We start from the raw sequence: 20,819 nt of genomic DNA on the forward strand, positions 1-20,819 counted from the left end.
TATAGCATTCACCAACCAAGGCCTAAGTAAGATGTCATAAAAAATGATAAAGATGATGAGAAATGCATAATTTATTCATCGTTTATTGGAGAAATCTGAATCACGTAGACTACATCAAGTCCAAGACAGAACTGTATTCTTGACATTTTGAATCGACCATGGTCGATTGCAATCATAACTGATGACATACAAACTGAAACATATATATAGTTGGATAAGTCAATAATTTACATAATTAAAGATTACACAATATTGGAAAAGGGAATTACAATATTAATGCCTAAGAAAGAACAGTAGCAGCGTGTGGTGTCATAACGATACATATTTCAAAGATCGCAGAAGGTTGACAGGTTTGTGCAAATGTAGCCTACTATATTCGTGACGAAGAGAGTTGTTCAAATCAACACACACAATGACACTGTTTATCCACTCTCTCGATGAACTTGTATTGTACGGGACAGTAACACAACATGATGCTGTAGCCTATCCATATGGTTCAACAGGTCCGAAAAGTAGTGCAAAGTACATTAACATTTATATATGAATATATTAAAAGATAAAAACGATGGTAACCATGATGTGGCATCAACAGTATGGGCCCATGTCATCTGGCAGGCTGTGTACCATTACTACCTTTGAATACAGGAACTGATTTTCAAGGGGAATAACCTTTGTTACATTTAGCAGCACCTTTGTAATATGTATTGAGAATGCTTTTTTTCTTTGGCAAAATGTAAAAAGAAAATCCCTGATCATGTCTGACAGAGTAACAAATAACAACCTTGTAAAACCGCTTACAAGTTGGATGGCCTGAATGTGCATGTGTAAGCTGCAGCCTGGTCTGAAAGGCCCAGCTTACTGGGCTGGGTGGTAACCCTGACAGTTCTGCTGTTGCCAGGTGACCAAACCTGCATGTTCCCAACCTAACAACCACACATTCCAAAAGGATTTTCAGCTCTGAGTGGGAGAAAATACTTAGTGTTCGAGGAGAAAGACCTGCTACTTTGAGAGAACACAGGCACAATAGTGTACTGGCACCAAAATATATAAAATAGTATTTTTTTATGTCTTGTTGTGTCCATCCCAGTCTGCCTGTGTCTGGGGAGATCAGATAAAGACCTTCTTCAATAAGCCCAAACTTAGTGTCACATAGCATAAGTTCGCTTTAATTAAAAACATGTAATCACCACAACTATTTTAGGCATATTTTCACCCCATCAGACCTTTGAGTTCAATCTGAAACAAGTGAAGTGAAAGTTACAAATATAGAGTTCAGTGTGTGAGGTGTCTGTAGGATCACACATGGTTGGTTGAGGAAGTAGTCCTATTCAAATATAAAATCCACCCAATTAATTACAAATGATCTAATCTACATACATGTTCATGTAACCAATTTTCATGACATGTATAATCAAATATAAAAATAGATATTTTTGAAAAGCCTACAATCTGCCATTGAGTTGATTCTACTCAAGACAATATATATTTACTTTTATTTTCACAGATGCTTTTGATAACATCCGTATAGACATATAAACAGGAATATTTCCGGAAAAAGGAGTGAAAATGATGAGGTGACCATCTGAGGTTGTCCTGGTGTGGAAGGTACATGAGAAGAGGCTGTCTACCAGTCTCATCCGTCCAGCTGCCTAGCACAGCTACCTAGCACAGCTATCTAGCACAGCTGCCTAGCACAGCTACCTAGCAGAGCTTGCCTAGCAGAGCTTGCCTAGCACAGCACTCAGAGCAGGACGGCTGCTCTCACTTCCCTCTCAGAACAACCCTGGGAGGCAGGCCCCACTGGGAGACAGCTACAGCTGGAGGGGAGGAGGGGAGGAGGGGAGGAGGGGAGAAGGGGAGGGGGGAATGGAGAGGGGATGGATCCAAAGTGTCAGACAGGTCCTCATTCCCTCAGACCACATAGCTGTCTTCGTCTGACATCATGGCCCTCCTGTAGCCCTCCCTGGCCCCCTGGGAGCCAGGCTGGAGCGGGGCCCCCTGGGAGCCAGGCTGGGCTGGGTGTCTCCAGTCTCTGGGCAGGGCCCTGGAGACCCGGGCTCCCCCTGAGGACAGGTAGTTAGGGGTCAACACCCTGGATGGGTCTAGCAGTCCGTTTGGTTCGATGATAGTGTTGATCACTGGGGAGTAAGATCATAAGAGGAGGAAGATCAACATAAGGTATGGTTTGATCACCGCTGACATGCTGCTTAGCATTTGTTAGCACACGTGTGTTTGACCTGTCCTTGTATCCACAAGACCCACCTTCTAGTTGCTTCTGAACTCTCCTCAATTCTTTCAGAATCGATGTTATCTCCTGAAATACAGGTACGGTTGTTACACTGAGCAAACATTACACATACATCAACCAGATACACATACTTAGACACACATAACTTGGAGTTACAAACCTTGTTGGAGGTTTTCAGAGCAGGTGTGTCATTCTCAGTGTCAATCTTGGCTTCGATCTTCTCCCAGACCTCAGCCTTGTTTTGAAACAGCACTCTGCAAGCAAGCAGACAAACTCTGAGTGTCCAGACCGAGGTTTCAGAGCACAGCCCACAGAGTCTCCCTGGGTCTGGCCTGGCAGGCCACGCTGAGCCAGCCAGCCAGCCAGCCAGCCAGCCAGTCACGCATGGTTATGGAGGTGACAGCGGGGCCAGGCCGGCCGAGAAGGGTTAGAGGAGGGTTCTGGAAATGCTAGAGTTAGTGAGGACAGGAAGGGAACAACACACACACACCAAACCTGCACACACACACAGACACTCACTTGATCTTCTCTGTTAGCAGCTCTGTGTTTTCTCGAATAGCCATGGAGATCTGAGACACAGGGTTCAGCATGAGGCTGTCCACTACCTGTGAAGGGAGAACACAGTCCAGTCAGCTGACCAGGGAGGGAGGGGTGCTGCGTCCAGTCAGCTAACCAGGGAGGGAGGGGTGCTGCGTCCAGTCAGCTAACCAGGGAGGGAGGGGTGCTGCATCCAGTTAGCTAACCAGGGAGGGAGGGGTGCTGCTGGGTTCTGGCTGGAGATGAAGTGGTCAGAACTCACCTCCTCCTGCTCCCCTCCCAGGAGTCTACAGTCCTCTGGCTCCATGTCGTCTGCACACCTGGCCGGACAAGGAGCACGAGCAGGACCAGGACCAGGGCCAGGACCAGGTGGGAGTCTCTGCCGGGTGGGACCAGACTCAGGAAGGAGCCGCCCCGACTGCAACACAACCCAGAGACAGTCTGACTCCCACAGATACCATAACCACAAAGTACAGGATGAGTTCCAGCTGTGTCTGACAGAGCAGCATGGTGGTACCTGGCGGTGGTGGGCTGTCCTGGCAGTGGGGGCACTGGCCTCAGGGGGGGCACTGGCCTCGGGGGTGCTGGCCTCGGGGGCAGCCTCTGGGCTGGGGGAACTGGGCAGGTCTGCTTCTCCTGCCACATCATGGATCTCCCTGGCCAGGATGGCCAGGTCCTTAGCCAGGTCCTGACTCAGTCTGCACCAGGATACACACACGTATCAGATCAGACCGCCATCCAGGAGTACAGCCGTCATGATAACCTAGTGCTGATCTAAATGGGCTAGATGTACCATCTCACAGGGATGTTCGATCCTTCACTGTTCTGATCTAAGAGAGTCTGTCAGGCGTCAGGCTGGGCCAGCCTCCTTACTTGGCTATCTCTGCGCTGTGTGTGGACCAGGTCTGGAAGGCATCCCCCTCGTGGCCGTCCTCCTCGGGGGGTCCTGTGCGGGGCCGCAGGGCCACCAGGGGCTGTGGGCAAGGCTGGGAGCGGGGGCTGCTGGAGGCTGGGGGGGGGCGGGAGGAGCGTGGGTGTTTAGGGGTGCTCTGGGTGGAGTCATACTCCTCCTCAGAGGTGGAGGTGTAGTCAGAGCCCTTGTGTCGCCTCCGAGAGCCTGGGAGCCAGGAGGAGGGTGGAGGGTGGAGGAGCGTTGGGAGGTTAGGAGAGGAAGAAGTGAGGTTTGGAGGGGAGACAGAGAGGGGGAAGTGCGGTGTGGAGGGGAGACAGAGAGAGGGGGAGAGATACCATGAAAGGACACCAGTAACAGAAACATCCACCAGACCCCCACAACACCTTGGGTCAGTTTGTGTCTGTAGAAGTGCTCTCTCTCAGATCGCAAATCAGGCTAACAAGCCAAACCGATGCGTTAATGTTGTTTCGTTGTTTGTTAATTTGTACATTCACAATCTAAGATGAGCACTCCTGTTTCCTAAAGTGTATCATTGAGGGCCATACGAATACATACTTCCTGTAAAGAGAACATACTGAATATGCCTATTCGTGTTAAAAGATACCAGAAGAAATCCCAGCTCAGTTTAAAAACAGGTTATTGTTAGTAGTTAGGGCTGGGCGATATATATTAAAAAAATGATATCTCGATATTGTCAAACATTTTACGATATTCGATATATCTCTCGATATGTTTGCATTTTCATTTAAATAATAACAAAACAGGATTTTCTTTTGCCTCCATTAGAAAACAACAATAACAATTTATATAGAACAGTTATTGTTACAAAGTACAAAATGTGTAGTGCAAATTTAAGCAGTTGCCATAACATGGTATTCTTGCTCTTTATGAGCATGTGCACAAACTTTGTCTGTGTGTGTTTGTGTATGTGTGTGTGTGTATGAACACAGAGGAGCCAGATGGTCATCTTAGAACACAAGCAATGCAAGGACCATATATATTCGATATTCACAATATTTTACATCTTCGTCAAAACTATTGCGATATTATCGCTAATATTCGATATATCGCCCAGCCCTTTTAGTAGTCCTGGTACAGTAGTAAAGTAATACCATTATGCCCCTCAGAAATAATCCCAACTGTTCCCAGGTAGAGACAGGAGACAGATATGTACAGTTATTACTGCATGAGGAGAACCAAGTCTTCCAGCTCCACAGCAGGTGAGCTGGATACAGACCAGCCCCTCCCTCCCTCCCTCCCTCGGGCAGCAGGGGTTCTCCTTCACACTGCCCTCTCTGGCTCTGAGGCTTCACACTGCCCTCTCTGGCTCTGAGGCTTCACACTCTTTATATACCACACACACTTTGATCTTTCAACATTTCAAGATTAAACACATACAATTTCTTAAAGTTGAAAGGAAGCCGTTGTTTGGTGTTTGGTGTGTGTGTGTTACTCACTGGCCGTGCTGCTGGCATACTTGGCTGAGGAGGAGCGTAGTCTAGTGAGGGGTTTACCAGCGCCCCCCGGGGGCCGCTGGAGGGCAGGCTTGTTCACGGGGACCGAGGCCTTGCGGACGGAGCTGCTGTTGGAGTCTGAGCTGCGGTTGGAGAACCCCCCTGCCCTCCCAGGCATGGCTGAGGCCTCCGTGTCGCTGGGGGTGGTGAAGGAGCCTGTCCTCTTCCGGGGCATGGCCAGCAGGTCCAGCCTGGACAGCTTCTTCTCCTGGGCGTTCCTGGCAGGAGGCCCCGCCGCCTCCTGGGAGCTGGGTGAGACCCTCTCCGTCTCGGGGGCCTCGTTGTCGGAGGCCTCGCCGAGGCGAGCCCGGCGCAGCATGGAGGCCCGGGTGGCCCTGGGGGCGGACAGGCTGCTGGAGCGGGCAAGTGCCCGGCCCACGGCGCTCCGGGACGCAGTACCTCCCTCCTCCCTCTGGGGGGCGGGCTGCCTCCTGCGGGGGGCGTGGGGGCCACCCTCCTGGTCTGAGGACACAGTGCTGGGCCAGCTCTGGGGGTCATCGCTCAGGTCCATGGATCCGTGCTGACTGGCACCACGTCTCAGCCCCGGCCTGGTGCTGGGCTTCTCCTCCCCCCCCTGGGCTCTCCTGCTCTGGGATGGACGAGCCCGGGCCAGAGGCAGGCGCTCCGAGTCCTGACTGAGCGAGCTGGCGGTGGACCTCTCCCTCTGGGGGGCGCTGGTGGCGGCCGGCTTCCTGGTGGACGTGTTGGAGGTCTTCCCGCTGGGCTGGCTGACAGTGCTGGAGGTGTCCATGTCTGATTCCCCAGAGAGGGAGTCTTCTACGGGGCGGGGAGCGGGCGCGGCCTGCTGGGCCTGGAGCTTGGCCTCCAGGGAGGCCAGGACATCCTGGGTGTCTCTGAGGTAGGACTGTGTCTCCTGGTGGGCCTCCACAGGGTCCTGGGTCCTGAGGGCCGGCTGGCTGGAGATGTTTGGGAGCAGGGTGTTGTTGCTGACATGGCTGGGCCGGTCCTTGGTGAAGCTCTCCTGTCTGAGCAGCGAGGCTGGGGAGGAGGATGCGCTGTCCCGGGGGTTCGGGCTGTCCTGGTGCTGCAGGCTGGGGGCAGAGGCACTGGGCCTGGCCGGCTGGACCGGCTGGACCTCAGGGCTGCCTCTCTGCTTGGTGAGGGTGGCGGTGGAGAAGGTCTTGGGAGGCGGTGCTTGTTTCCGGTCAGTTTTGGGAGTGGCTGGCTGGCAGCCCGGCTCCTGCTTGGCTGGGCGCTCCTCAGCGCCGATGTAGAAGGACGTGGATTTGGCCGGGGGTCCGTGAGACTCTTCCTGACGGTGAGACGGGCTCTTCTGGGGTCTCCCACACACATCTCTCCTCTGCTCCACCACCAAGCCGTCGTCTGACCTGCTGGCGTCGCTCAGACTGTCAGGCTCCACCTCCTCGCCCACCCACAGCCTGTGCTTGTCCCCCTGTTGCTGGGCGACGGCCTGGCTCCTGTCCTTCTCCTCCCTGCCAGGCGGGCTTGCTTCCTGGTGGAGGGGGATGCTGGGAGTGGGAGTCTCGGGGGGCAGGGCGCGGCGTGCTATGGTGGCCAGGGCCTCGGAATCGGAGCTGCCCTGGTTCCTGTCACGCAGCGCCACCTGGTGGAGGACCCTGCTACCTGGTGAATTAGGAAACGAGCACAAGCATTTGAATTAGTCATCAGGATAAGTCATTATACTCTCTAATCCCCTGTGTGTGTGTGTGTGTGTACCTCCTCCTGACAGGTCCATGTGGGCAGGGATGTGAGCGAGGCCAGAGGCCGGGCTGGAGGGAGAGTAGCTGTCAGCCAGGCTGGCCCAGCGAGACACCCACCGGGGGCCCTGGACCAACACACCCACGCCACGCCGCACCTGGGGGCAGAACACCAGGACACCAGCCAGCAGCAACTCATCAACATGTGCTCTCGGGGGGGGGGGGGGGGACCAGGACCAACACACCCAGGACACACCAGGACCAACACACCCAGGACACAACAGGACCAACACAGAAACCAGGCCACCCTCAGACAATCATCAACACAATCAAATCTGAGCTCAGCTTTTTCACCCAGCACACTGACACAGCAGCCTAACTGATTAACGGATTGATTGAGTTATTGAGGTGATTACAACCCTCTCCCAACGCAGGTCTCTGTAAGAGCCTCCACAGCCAGAGGGCTTGTGGATGCTGGGTTACCTGTTCCAGCCTGCCTGCCTGCGCAGGATCTGGAAGCTCCTCACTGCTACCCTCACTACGCTCCTGCCCTGCCCCGCCCAGCGCAGGGCCACGCCCTGCCCTGTCTGCAGCCGGGCTAGGCGGAGCGGGGCTCTCAACACCAAACACCTGTCAGGGACAAAGCAGGATTGAGAGGACAAGCCTTGCAGCCATGGCGACAGCGTCACACTAGCTGCTAGAGGAGCCAGGTAGATCCTCTCTGAGGGCACCTTCTCAAACACAGATCATTATGTGAGGAAAGCAGAGTAAGCAGAGTGTTTTCCAGGTGTGGGAGAGGCAGGGGGTGGGGGGCTGAGGGGTGGGGGGCGGAGGGGAGGGAGGGAGCCTTGCCTGGTCGATCCTGCTGCGAGCCTCCTCCACATCCTTCTCCTGCAGATCACTGTCGATGGTGTAAGTCCCTGCGTCGCTCAGACTGTCCTCCTCCTCGTTCCTGGATCCCCGGGGGCTCACTAGGGGGGGCTTCAGAGGAGCCGGCTGGCTGGGAGGGGGGCAGCTCTGGGGCAGGTGGGGGTTAGGGAGGGGCGCGGGGGGGTCGGGGCTGGGGGCGAGCGCAGGGCTGGGCTCTGGGCTCTCTGGAGGTGACACGGCCTCAGGCTCTCTTTCCCAGCTGGGGGTGGGCTGTCTCAGCTTGGCCTGCCTCACAGACTCAGTGAAGTCCTGCGCCAGCCTGGACCTGCGTCCCATGCTGCTGAACGGCCTGGAGGAGGAGGAGCGGGAGGAGGGGCCGCTGCTGATGCGCTCCTCCGTCTTCTCCCTCCGGAGGGAGCTGGCCCTCTGGAGCCCTGAGGAGCCAGGGGCCTTCAGGGGCACCGTGTACTGCTGGGTAGGGGCGCTGCTGAGGCTGGAGGAGCCCAGAGAGGGGCCTGGTCTCTCCTCCCCCTGGCCGTGAGCCCTCCATCTCTCCACCTTGGCGTTCGGGGATCCAGGGTCGGGCTGGGTGGTGTTGAAGGACTGGGAGCATTTCTTTCTTGTGTTTTCATCAAAGAACTGGATGACGAAGGCCTGCTGGAGGTCTGACTTGTCCTGGGAAGGAGGAGGGGAGCTGGACTCTGAGGGGGAGGAGGAGATGGGGGAGGAGGCTGGGGGGAGGCGGGGGCGGGACAGCTTGGGGAACGAGGCTGTCTGGGGGGGGAGAGAAGCCGGCGATGCGATGGGTGGACGTGACTGGACGACCTTCTCTGGTTCCTCTGAGTCACTGTGAGTTCCATCTCGGTGAAGGTGACCTGACAATCACAGGACAAACAAGTTACACTCCAACCATTGCAAAAAAGCTGTTGAGATACTAGTTCAGTTTGTACAGTAACTGACCTTTGGTGGCCTGGCTGTGATTGGGTCGGTACATGTCTTCAGAGCGTAAACTCTTACGCATCACGCTCACGTCGCTCTGCACCAGCCAATCAGCCACCTTGCTCTCCGCTGACATTACCTCGGTGGGCGTGCCTACCGCTTCCCTGCCAGGGGGCTTACGCTGGCGGAGCGAAAACTTGGTCACATGGTCCTTGATCTTCATCTTGCCAGGCGTGCACTCGTCAAACTCAATGGTGAACGAGGCGTGGCTCTGCACCGCGGGGGGCGTGGGGGTGGGGCAAGGGGCGGGGCAGGTGTCCTTGGTGGGTCGCTCGTGCAGATGGGACTCCTGGGGATCGGTCTTCCTGGGGCTCTGCAGATGGACGTCCTTGGTGGGGATCTCAAAGTAGCGCGGCTCCCTCTGGGAGAAGAGGGACCTGCTCTCTGGGGGATCCGTCTCCTTGCTGCTCTCTGTGGGCACATTTAGGTCTAGTTTAGCAGGTATACAGTACATGCTGGTGATATACTACATTTCCTGTATCGTTTACGTTCTTGAAATGAAACACTGTGTGACACAAGGTAAGGAAACATTTCCTTTATCAATACAAAATACATAATCTTAGAAAACAGTGATTTGTCATTCATTTCTATCACCAGCAAGTATTCCCTCAATCCAGAGACACATATAACAACAGTGCTCCAGCTTTCAGCCTTGGCAAGCAGGAACACGTTGATCGTCCAATCAATGGCTGCCATCTGGCTGTGGACCGACATCACGTTAGTCCTCGGGTGGTAGCTGGGAGGTAATCTTCCCCAGGAGCAGACTACCAACCACCCCGCCTGCCCCTCAGCTTAGAGGGCCTTAATCCACCACGAGGCTCTGGGTGGTGCAAGGCCACCCAAAAAAAAACTACGCCGAACACCACCCGTAGTATATCCTTCAACAACCCCACTCGCACTATATTGCTTTATTAGTGCAAATGTTTTTTTCAAATTGAAAACAGCATTGCAATCGCCAGGCTTTGACGAGGGGGCGGAGAACTTGCATCAGCTCTGTGCTTGGCCATCAAGTGGTATTTCAGACTGGACGTGCTGCGATGATAGCTCAGTTCACAACAACAAAACACACAGATCACTTTGGTCTTGTCAATGGAACCATTGGGCAACTTTTTTAAAGTCAACTTTCCATTCAGAATCCTATTGGCATCCATTTCGGCATCTCGTGCTCGCCATCCACTAAAACGTAACATTAGCTACTACTCTTTAGCCGGCTCACAAGCCCAAACAAGTGTGTGTGGCGTGCCTGTTGTTTTGTTTCCGGTCTAGCTAGATCCGTTGTGGTGTTGTAGTTTTTCTAACGTCAGTCGTTGCAACAGCATGTGAAAAAAACTATCAAGTCTGCTAGGCCATAAAGAACGTTAATCTCGCAATTAAAAAATTGACGCTGTTAAAATGTGTTTGCGTTAACGCCGTTAATAACGGGTTTAACTGACAGCCCTAGTCACAAATGAAGGTTTTAAACCCTGATGCTGCAGCCACAGAAAATGATATCTCACATCAACATCAGATCCGTCTATAGGGAGGTTGGACCCTCATGACACGAAACTAGCGTAGGATACAGGAATAAACTGAAGTCTGTGTTCCACCCACATGCAGTCCATCACACAGTGTCAAAGTAAACCCCAGTATTGGGTTAGATCCCACAGTGGTATGATTCAGAGTAAACCCCAGTATTGGGTTAGATCCCACAGTGGTATGATTCAGAGTAAACCCCAGTATTGGGTTAGATCCCACAGTGGTATGATTCAGAGTAAACCCCAGTATTGGGTTAGATCCCACAGTGGTATGATTCAGAGTAAACCCCAGTATTGGGTTAGATCCCACAGTGGTATGATTCAGAGTAAACCCCACTATTGGGTTAGATCCCACAGTGGTATGATTCAGTTAGAAAGCTAGCAGAGAGGCTCCAGGGTACCTGGGTGTTCCTCCTCAGTCCTCTGCTCCTGCTCCTGCTCCTGCTCCTCCTCCTCCTCCTCCTCCTCCTCCTCCTCGCCCCACCAGGAGGGCTGGCCGTACAGGGGAGTGGGTCTGGACACTGGGGCCTCGCTGTGGGCTAGGAGACACACACACACACACAGACACACACACAGACACAGACACACCAGCAGACACATGATAAACACACACACACGGAGCACAGGAAGACACACACACACACACGGAGCACAGGAAGACACACACACACACCAACAAAGATACGGGAACACACGACGAGACAACCACACACACACGCAGAAAGGGAAAGAAAAGTGAGTTAGACCAGGAATGATTTTTGCTCAGTATTTCTGTTAGTCACATGATGGAATCTGGCAACTTTGTACACAACAGCTTAAAACTGTCCGGCTTTGAACATTGCGACAACATGAACTAACTCTGCATTGCAGAACAACTAGAATGATTCATATGGTTCCAACAGACTCTCAGGCCCCAGTGACGACAGGTTGAAAGGCCAGTTACAAACTGAGTCATGTGACACAAAAACATAATCCTTCTAGGATGAAGCAGAACACAACTAATCCTAATCTTCCACCACCACACAGGACCAGAGAGGCCTCCCACACCACCACACAGGACCAGAGAGGCCTCCCACACCACCACACAGGACCAGAGAGGCCTCCCACACCACCACACAGGACAGAGAGAGAGAGAGAGAGAGAGAGAGAGAGAGAGAGAGAGAGAGAGAGAGAGAGAGAGACAGAGAGAGAGAGACAGAGAGAGAGAGAGAGAGAGAGAGACAGAGAGAGACAGAGAGAGACAGACAGAGAGAGTGAGAGAGAGAGAGAGAGAGAGAGAGAGAGAGAGAGAGAGAGAGAGGAACAGGCGACGTGTCATTAATTCCATTCCACTTCCAGAACGTGACGTTTCCAGCATATGTAAACACAAGAGAGGAACGCCTGTTCTTCTGACATGAACACGGTTCAGAGCTAAAGATAGGCTTGAATGCTGCTCTGCTTAACAAGAGGAAGCAGTTTCAAACTTTTTAAACTATTTTTTGACTCACATTAGAGTTTAGTACAGTCCTCATCAAGTACTCATCAATGATGCAAACCTATTGTCGAAAAAAAAGCACGTATAGTTTTTAAACCTTTATTAACTTAAAAAAAATATTCTAACCTTTCAAAACCTTTTTCGAAATATTTTTCTGAAAAGAAAATTGAATCTTTCGAAATTATTAGTTGAAAATATTTTTGTAACCATTAGAAACTTTTTTGAAAACATTCTTTAAAATAAAAAAAATAAAACCTTTAGAAACTTTAGATTTTTGTTGTTGCAAGCCCTGTATGTCACGCATTTTCAACTCAAAATGCACGTGATAGTTTTAGTCTTTCTATAATGGAGCTACACAGTCTCTGACATGTCTGTGTATTTTAATGGATCCATGAACTTATGAATGGATCCGCTCATTGTAGTTTCTCGTGTTGTGAATAGTTCACCCAAATGTACTCTCTTTACTCTCTTTCGGATTTAGCCGATATTAGCAATATTTTAAGAGTGGAGTTCAGTGAGAAACATTTTCTAAATGCTCCAAAACCTGGGCAAACAAATGTTTTAGTTTTGGACAAGTACATTTAGCTGTTGGCCAAAACAATTAATATCAACCCCTGGATCGGGAGAGACACATCAAGCAGTTTAGAGAAGCTAACAGTGTAGCATCCAGGACAGGCCTGTAGAGACTGGTGAGTTCCACCTGTCCAGGACAGGCACAACCCTGGGCTACAGGACCTGGTACTTCCTGGTCCAACGGTGCCCACTTGGTGGCAAACACACACACACACACCTTTCCTAACTCTCCTCCAGTACGTATAAGCCGCCCAGAGACTTGTGAAGCAGGACTTTCCTGGCAGCCTGAGATGGGAGGCGAGGCAGACAGAGATAAGACTACCTCCACCTACTCAGCCTTCCCTGACCCTGCCTCACACCCAGACACTACCCTGCCCCACCTCACACGCAGTCTGCTGTCGCTATGGGGACAACGTCATTACAAAGGGAAAGATAGATGCCTATATCCCCTTTATCAAGATTTTGCTTACACAACGACAGACTCACCAACACGCTCTCTTCCTACAGTATGTGGTATTCAAATGTTCCTCAGCAGATGTAGTTACCCTGAAGGTCAGCTATTGTTGCAGTGCTTTACATAATATATGGAAGCATGTTGGTTGGGGGAAGAGAGGACAGGTCAGCAGTAAGAGAAGCTGTGGCTGTGTACCTGGAGCTGCTCTGCGCTCAGAGTCCTTCTCCTGCCGGGAGACGGGAGGGCTCCTGATGCTCCCAGACTGCACCTTCTCCTTCCTCCTGGCCTCCAGGGACTTCATGCTCATCTGCAGCTGGCTGGTGTACTTCTCATGCTGAAGCACACACACACAACCCCACACACAACATCAGACACACACACATGCACGCAGAAACACAAACACACACGTACAGAAAGCAGGATGTGAGAACATTGTTGCAACTGCGAAATAATACAGACAGACAGACAGACTTACTTTGAGCGCTTCCTCCGGGACCTTGTGTTGGCTCTTCTCCAGGATGTACACGTGGGCATGTGCATGTCAGGGTCAGGACACAAACACAAGACTCTGAAGGACATCACAGACACCCGTATCTTAGATACTGCATCACCCACACTACCCTCTGACCTTTAACCTCCAGGGAACTAACGATTACTGAGACGTGACCTGATGGACATTCTACGGCCCTTTACGACAACATGTGGCCTAAACATCTCCAGTTGTAGGCAGCTTATCTCCAGTTTCCCTCCTGTCTACCAGCTCTGAGGGTCACAGAGGAAGGAGGTTTCTGATCCACAGTTGAACATAATCTGAAACCCTTGACTGAAACCACAGGGAATTAACATGCCGAGCTAGTCTGGAGCCTAAACCACAGCAGCAAAGAAAAAAACTAATTCCATCGATGAGTGCAGCCTGAAACTCTGACCACTACTGGAATCTCAGTTATTCTGAACCATGAATAAACATCTGTAATCGATACAGCAGAACTGAAGGTTGCTTGCCTCAGATAACTAAAAAGGATATCGTATCCAAAGCGGATGACATCAGAGAGCTTGAGGGTGATGTAGGTCTGATCTGGAATCCTGAGGTCATTCACAAAGGTCTGGGGAGAGAGAAAAAAGGGATCATAACAAGGTTAACAAACCATCTCAACTTGGCTGAGACAGGTTCCAGGTGTTTGCAGAGCACACATGACCAGAGGGCCCTGAGAAGGCTGCAGTCAGCTCCTCTCCTGTGGGAAGTTAATCCACCTGTACAGTAAGACCTTAATGGGATTACATGGGCCTGGTTATGTAAGAGTCGTCTGGGCTCAGCAGGGAGGGAGCAGGGCTCTGAACACCCTGCAACCCCAGCAGCTTCACCCTGACTGACCACACATTTACCTCCCGGACTCTATCAGCAGAATGGAGGCCGCAGCGTGGAGGCCGGGGAGGGGTGATGCCGGGAGGGGTGAAGCCGTGGAAGGGTGAGGCCGGGGAGGGGTGAGGCAGGGGAGGGGTGAGGCCGGGGAGGGGTGAGGCAGGGGAGGGGTGAGGCCGGGGAGGGGTGAGGCCGGGGAGGGGTGAGGCTGGGGAGGGGTGAGGCCAGGGAGGGGTGAGGCAGGGGAGGGGTGAGGCAGGGGAGGGGTGAGGCAGGGGAGGGGTGAGGCCGGGGAGGGGTGAGGCCGGGGAGGGGTGAGGCTGGAGTGTAAGTGACGAGGCTTCCTGACTCACCCCGTTCAGGCTGCCCAGGTCCTTCACCATGTGCTCATCAGAGGCAGCATGGTAGTTGAGCACCGCGTGCTGCTTGTCCACGCTGCGAGACTGCAAGACAAAACAACCTGAGCTCAACCCAACACGTCTGCAAGACAAAACAACCTGAGCTCAACCCAACACGTCTGCAAGACAAAACAACCTGAGCTCAACCCAACACGTCTGCAAGACAAAACAACCTGAGCTCAACCCAACACGTCTGCAAGACAAAACAACCTGAGCTCAACCCAACACGTCTGCAAGACAAAACAACCTGAGCTCAACCCAACACGTCTGCAAGACAAAACAACCTGAGCTCAACCCAACACGTCTGCAAGACAAAACAACCTGAGCTCAACCCAACAAGTCTGCAAGACAAAACAACCTGAGCTCAACCCAACACGTCTGCAAGACAAAACAACCTGAGCTCAACCCAACACGTCTGCAAGACAAAACAACCTGAGGTCAACCCAACACGTCTGCAAGACAAAACAACCTGAGCTCAACCCAACACGTCTGTAAGACAAAACAACCTGAGCTCAACCCAACACGTCTGCAAGACAAAACAACCTGAGCTCAACTCAACACGTCTGCAAGACAAAACAACCTGAGCTCAACCCAACACGTCTGCTGTGCAATGCAACTTAGTCCTGTTTTTGTGGAGTTTGCCGTTAAGTCTGCTAAACGTTTACGAAAACGTTTCCGATCTGACTTTCCTTTTGTCCATGACCAGAACAAGGAGGCCAGCAGCCAGAGAGCCTGGCCTCGTTAGCCTGGCCTCGTTAGCCTGGCCTCGTTAGCCTGGCCTCGTTAGCCTGGCCTCGTTAGCCTGGCCTCGTTAGCCTGGTCTCTCCTTCACATCACAGGAAGACCACACAGCAGACAAACTCATTTGCAAAATATTCAACAATGGTTCATTCATAGGGCTGGAGCAGATCAGTGAACAGCAAGGTTTAATTTGTAGCTTTCTTCTACAGTCCTGTTGCCTGTGTGCATGTTAGTATTGTGCTTTCCCAGGCCTGAACACCCCAGTCCTAATACTGTATAGAAGTTCATTATTCCTGTCAGTATTTTTGCTGACGAGCCACCTTTCCTCTTTACCGTCATCAGTGTAAACTCTCCCAATTGCAATGTGCTAGAAGAATTGAATCCTAAAACCAACTCGGTCACAACATGAACCTGCTTCACGTGAGTGTTTGTTTATCTAACCAGTGAGGCTGATACAACCAGCCATGCAGGGGATAGATCCAGAACTACATCCCCTCTGCGTCCAGGAGGTCTCTGACTGACTGGGCTTGTGAACGCACATCAGGCTCTTTCATACTGTACGTAATGACTCTGTGCTGTAGGTCAACCCTACCAGCCCAGCACTGTTTGAACCATAGTTTTCCAGCTCTGCTCAGTCTCCCTCAACAGGCCACACAGCCTCCCAGTCCCCAGGGCTGTCTCTGGGACCTGCCGCCCAGCTGGGTGTTACAACAACACAGAGTGTGGAGAACACACGGAGGAAAACATCCTATTATGCCTTGAAATATGTCTGGGTTTTAGAACAATGCTAAACCAAAGGTCAGTAGCACTTAAGATCTGCTGTAGCGCTGAAGAAGTAAGAATGCTCTCTGACTGGGAGAGGCTGAGGTTTAGCTGGATCTGGGGAATGCAGAATGCAGACAAGAGAAGCTTTTCAACTTTCCTAACGTCTGTGGTGGGCAGGGCATGACAGGCTGAACCACCAACTGAAGAAAGTATGAACAATTTCAGAGACAGCGTTTCCCCCCCCCAGTAAAATACTGAGTAAAGGGAAGCAAGCAGCTACACAGAGAGAAACTCCTCGACCAATCCAGAGAGGTTATTATGAAGAAAAACAACTGAAGAAAAGCAGTGTGCTGGAATGTGTCAGTTACAATCATCTCTTGAGACTTCAAGAGGCAGTTCTTTCAGCAGACACTGCTGTCATTCGAAACACACTAATATTTCCCTCTGCCTCTCCCTCTGCCTCTGCCTCTCCCTCTGCCTCTGCCCCCCCCCCCCCCCCCCCTTTCCACTCTCACACACCACTGACGTCCAAAACCTGGATTCTTAATCCACATCCAGCACGTCTTTAGACAGGAATCATCAGCGCAGACGGACAGCTCTACCTGTAGCATCAGCTCGCAGTCCTCGCGCCCGACAAAGATCATCTCCCGTGGCAACCGGTGGCGCGTGCCGGAGCTGCTGACCAGGAACCAGGACGTCACGCTCATCTTCGCGCCCCTCGCAGCGCTCTCAGCATCCTGGAGCTGAGGAACACACAGAAACATGTAGAGGCCAGATTGCGGCTGTCACCTGAAACTGAACCTGATTGCATTATTGAATAAATACCTCACTTAACTACGATCCATTTACCGACTAGCCTACGTCTTTCATATCAGTGTAACAAATCACTTTGAAGTAATCTGTGTTGACGGTTACTTGTACATTGTCCCAAGTGTTTCTTGTATCATCAAGTGATACTGTGTAGACTACTCATTTACATGCAACACATTCTGCCCTCTGACTCAACAAAGTTCTGACGCTGCTTTACCAGTGTTCACATTATGCATTGTAGCATCCTGAAAACAACCGATAGGCAGATAAATTATGTTTCCCGTGCTTAAATCACCATGACAATACTGTAAAAGTACAAAGTGAGAGTTGAATGTATAATCTTCGGATCAAACATTTTCCCATGTGAGTTAGAGATGACATTGTGACAAGCTTAGCAACATGCCCTCAACATGTTAATGTTACACTTTCAAAGTCGCTAGAAAATGTTAGCAAACATTTTAGCAGCTTGTTTGACATTTTCGTAAGGAATGACTTAGGCTAGTCAATCCCAGTGTGTTGACCAGCCCTCTTGTTAGCTAGCAACCTGTTTAGCTTCAGGAAATAGAAAGGTTTTCCCGATAGAACCAGCAGCTTTCCTTGTCCCAGAGAGAAGGGCGTAGCAAATAGTTTACCTTAAATCCGAGCTCCTCTTTCCTCTGAAGAGTAGCCAGGGTTGACACTAATGTGTTCAATGGGACGACACTATAAAATAACAAATCACGAAGAGGCACCAAACAGCCAAGCTAGTATCGACAACACCCTGGCCTGCGTCCAGTCTGACTCCGGTCCGCTGTGTCTCCTTTCAAACTCCGACAGCGACACGGTAACAGCCTCCCACAGTGACGTAACCAGCCAGTCCCCGGTGTCAGATCTAATGCTTCAACACCTGCATCCTAAACATGTCGCAATTCTTTATAGGCTACTTTAAAAAAAAGTAATATAAAATGATTCATTGAATTGAACAGTGAACCAAAACCAAATGGATCATTTAGTTAAAGAAATGTTAATACAAATCTTTCCCCTCGGGAATATCCTGACAGATTCGAGTTTTTCGATTCGTTCACCGAAAAGTGAAGAATAGAAAGCAGCGGCGGCGATTTTAGGATCAGACTTTTAGGGGTGCTCAGCCCCCAATGAGAATGTAACATGAATACAGTGCTTTGCAAAAGTGCTAAACCCCCTTGCTAATAATTTCACTGGATAACGATTAATACATTTATGTATTATTATGCAAAATATTGAATGAAAAAACTAAGGATGTCCCTTTCTTCATGAACTACCAGCATCAAATGATAATAGACAATAATATTTTGTATTATTATCATTTTTAGGGGTGCTGAGATTACATTTAGGAAAAAGGGTCTAAAATTTCCACAAGAAAGCCGAAGGCCCAGATACAGACTTGGAGGTTGTTATTTCTCTAACAGAACTAGTCTCATAACTGCAGTCAAAATGAGATACGGATTGGAACACATTGTTTTTTGCTAAAGCTTGTTTGAGCAGTGCTTTGGGAAAGAGTCAGTTGGACTGCAACGGTGTTGCAATAGTCTAATATTAAAGTTGTTCAGTCAGTAGCCTACGCTTCTTGATAAAACGACACGTTTTATAATTGAACCAATATGGTAAATGGAAAAGCATGCAACTTCTAAGAGTGGAAAAGGGTTATTTCCCCATAATGAACTAATTCTAATAAGTAGCCCGCAATAAAGCAGTAGGCTAGCCCACTTTGCGTGTTTTGTTGGCGCTATTCTGAAAATTTCTTAAATACATAGAGGTGTGACCCAATCAGGTCTCCTGCATGTTTTCCTATCTGTGGCGGGGTATTTACATTGTGAGTTGATTAAAGCTAGCAAGCTAGCATTAGCATTAGGCTCGCCGCACAAAGTCCAGATAGGTGTGTTTTGTTACTGAGACACAGTGCTGGGTAACGTTACTTTTTAAAGTAACTAATTACAGTTACTAGTTACATTCCTTGTAAAGTAACTAGTTACGTTACTTAGTTACTTGCTGCAGAGAGTAAGGCGTTAAGTTACTTTTGCATTACATGAAGAAAAGTATTTTATTTCTAACACAATTCACCTCGGTCACTGTTATGCCCAGAAGGCACATTTAATGGGTTGACCTCAGCAATAGCACATATTGTATTGAATATTCAGTGTCACTCGCATATATATATATATATAACATGATCAATCCTCATTATACAGCAAGACAGATCAAGGTAATAATCCGCTATAATGAAAATCAATATTTGCATATTCTTCAATCAAGAAACTCTTTAATCAATAAATAATGTTGTAAAATGTCAGGCAGAAGTCTAGTAGTTAGCTAGCTCTACAAGGGCTAGGTTTGAATCTAGGAGCAAAACTAAGCCAAGCTATATAGCTAGGTATATGGTAGCAAAATGGTGTTCACTTATGTACTGAACCAGACTATTTTACTTACTGTAATATTATCCTAAACCGAAACCACTGAACGATACAGCAACACATCACACAAGCTTGAGTTCAATACATTATTTAATGTGACATTATGTAGGCCTGTACATGCAAGTCTTAAATAACTATTTAGCTGGTCGGCTCCATGACACCGGGTGAATTGGGTTGGTGAGACTGCACACCAAAAGGACCAAAGGGAACCCACCTGTCTAGCAGATTAAGACGTTTTCGTAGGTACCTAACGAAAAGTAGCCTCAACTTTCCTACGTTTAGCTACATGCTGAGTGCTCTCGACCAAAAGACTAAATTAAGTAACGCATTACTTGTTTGAACAAGGAACTAGAAATGGATTCATTCAATTAAATAAGTAACGCGTTAAGTTACTCGTTACCTAACAAAAGTAGTCTGAAGTAGTCTGACTACTGTGGTCAGACTACTTCAGACTACTTTTGTTAGGTAACGAGTAACTTCACGCGTTACTTACAAGGTATACTTTTGTTAGGTAACGAGTAACTTAACGCGTTACTTATTTAATTGAATGAATTACACCAACACTGCTGACACATTAGCAGAAGAATGTTGGGTTGAGACATGAATCATGATTTAAAGGTCTTGCATGAACCGTCCGCTAGATGGCGCCCTAAGCCCAACTCAAAATACCTTAAAATATAACTCCAGTTAACTTTTTAGGTGATGAGCAAAAAAGCTTAATTATGTTATGTGCTGTTTACTACTTTTCCACCTATTTACTTCCATTGCTACACAAACTACACGATTCAACTTGTTTCCCTCCGTGACCCCTTTAACATAAACTTATACGGTAGCTTACTAGTCTTTCAAGTTGGTTCCAGTTGTTTCAAAGGTTTCTAATTTAATCCATAGTTCTAACACGACATAAGCATATTGTCAGTGTTTCTTGAATTTCACAGTTTAGAAGGCCCCGCGTGAGCAGGGCATCAAAAAATTGATAGATACTCGTGATGTTCCTCTCCACGGAAGTCTTTAGTAAAAGGCGAAAGGCTTGTGCGTATTGAAGAGAAACCAGAGTGTATTACTATATTTTTGAAAGCGTCTACTTAGCTATTCACGGCCATGACATTGCAGTCAATGGTTTGATATTGTGTTTTTCAAGATACCCACGCTAGTACTTATAAACTTGTTTAAAGCGACAAATGTGCAACACATGTTAGTATGTCAAGTATTAGACGGCTTCGTCTTTGGTCTGCGTACACGCGAAAAGCATGATGGGAAGTAACAATTACGTTGAGCGAAACGGATGATTTTCGCAATGTATTAGCCACTATTTAGCTCATTTGTTTGTAACTTTTCTCATTACTTGTATTTCAGAACTGCATTTAAATAAATACAAAATATTAAAATGTAACATTAGCCTACATAAAAACAGGTCAAAAGTTTGGCGTGAGATTCCCATACCAGGCTGTCACCATTTTGGTACAACATTTGGGACTCAAGGCGAATACGTGTAACCATTGTCATTTTTCATATTCCTTCCTTGGGCTCTGCATTTTCGT

General features: G+C 49.4%; 1 protein-coding gene and 1 non-coding gene across 2 annotated transcripts; both read right to left on the bottom strand.

Annotated features, from left to right (window-relative positions):
• Positions 1-67: 67 nt before the first annotated feature.
• Positions 68-17,649, bottom strand: cep170ba (centrosomal protein 170Ba). The gene is made up of 19 exons (XM_084681848.1): positions 17,482-17,649; positions 16,642-16,782; positions 14,489-14,578; positions 13,798-13,878; positions 13,251-13,307; positions 12,971-13,109; positions 10,676-10,813; positions 8,722-9,171; positions 7,744-8,636; positions 7,375-7,521; positions 6,911-7,049; positions 5,156-6,817; positions 3,659-3,902; positions 3,303-3,483; positions 3,048-3,203; positions 2,768-2,853; positions 2,409-2,502; positions 2,263-2,314; positions 68-2,138 (listed from the first exon to the last, which is right to left on the bottom strand). Exons 2-19 carry the CDS (start codon positions 16,744-16,746, stop codon positions 1,912-1,914), a joined length of 4,941 nt encoding a protein of 1,646 aa, XP_084537974.1. The 5' UTR covers positions 16,747-16,782; positions 17,482-17,649; the 3' UTR covers positions 68-1,911.
• Positions 17,650-20,223: 2,574 nt separating this feature from the next.
• On the bottom strand, positions 20,224-20,337 carry LOC146300236 (U5 spliceosomal RNA). The gene has a single exon (XR_014744261.1). It is a non-coding gene; the product is annotated as a U5 spliceosomal RNA (small nuclear RNA).
• Positions 20,338-20,819: the final 482 nt, after the last annotated feature.

The sequence above is a fragment of the Hypomesus nipponensis genome, chromosome 3 (assembly GCF_054491055.1).
Source record: "Hypomesus nipponensis isolate SF chromosome 3, ASM5449105v1, whole genome shotgun sequence".
In the NCBI taxonomy this organism is placed as follows: Eukaryota; Metazoa; Chordata; class Actinopteri; order Osmeriformes; family Osmeridae; genus Hypomesus; species Hypomesus nipponensis.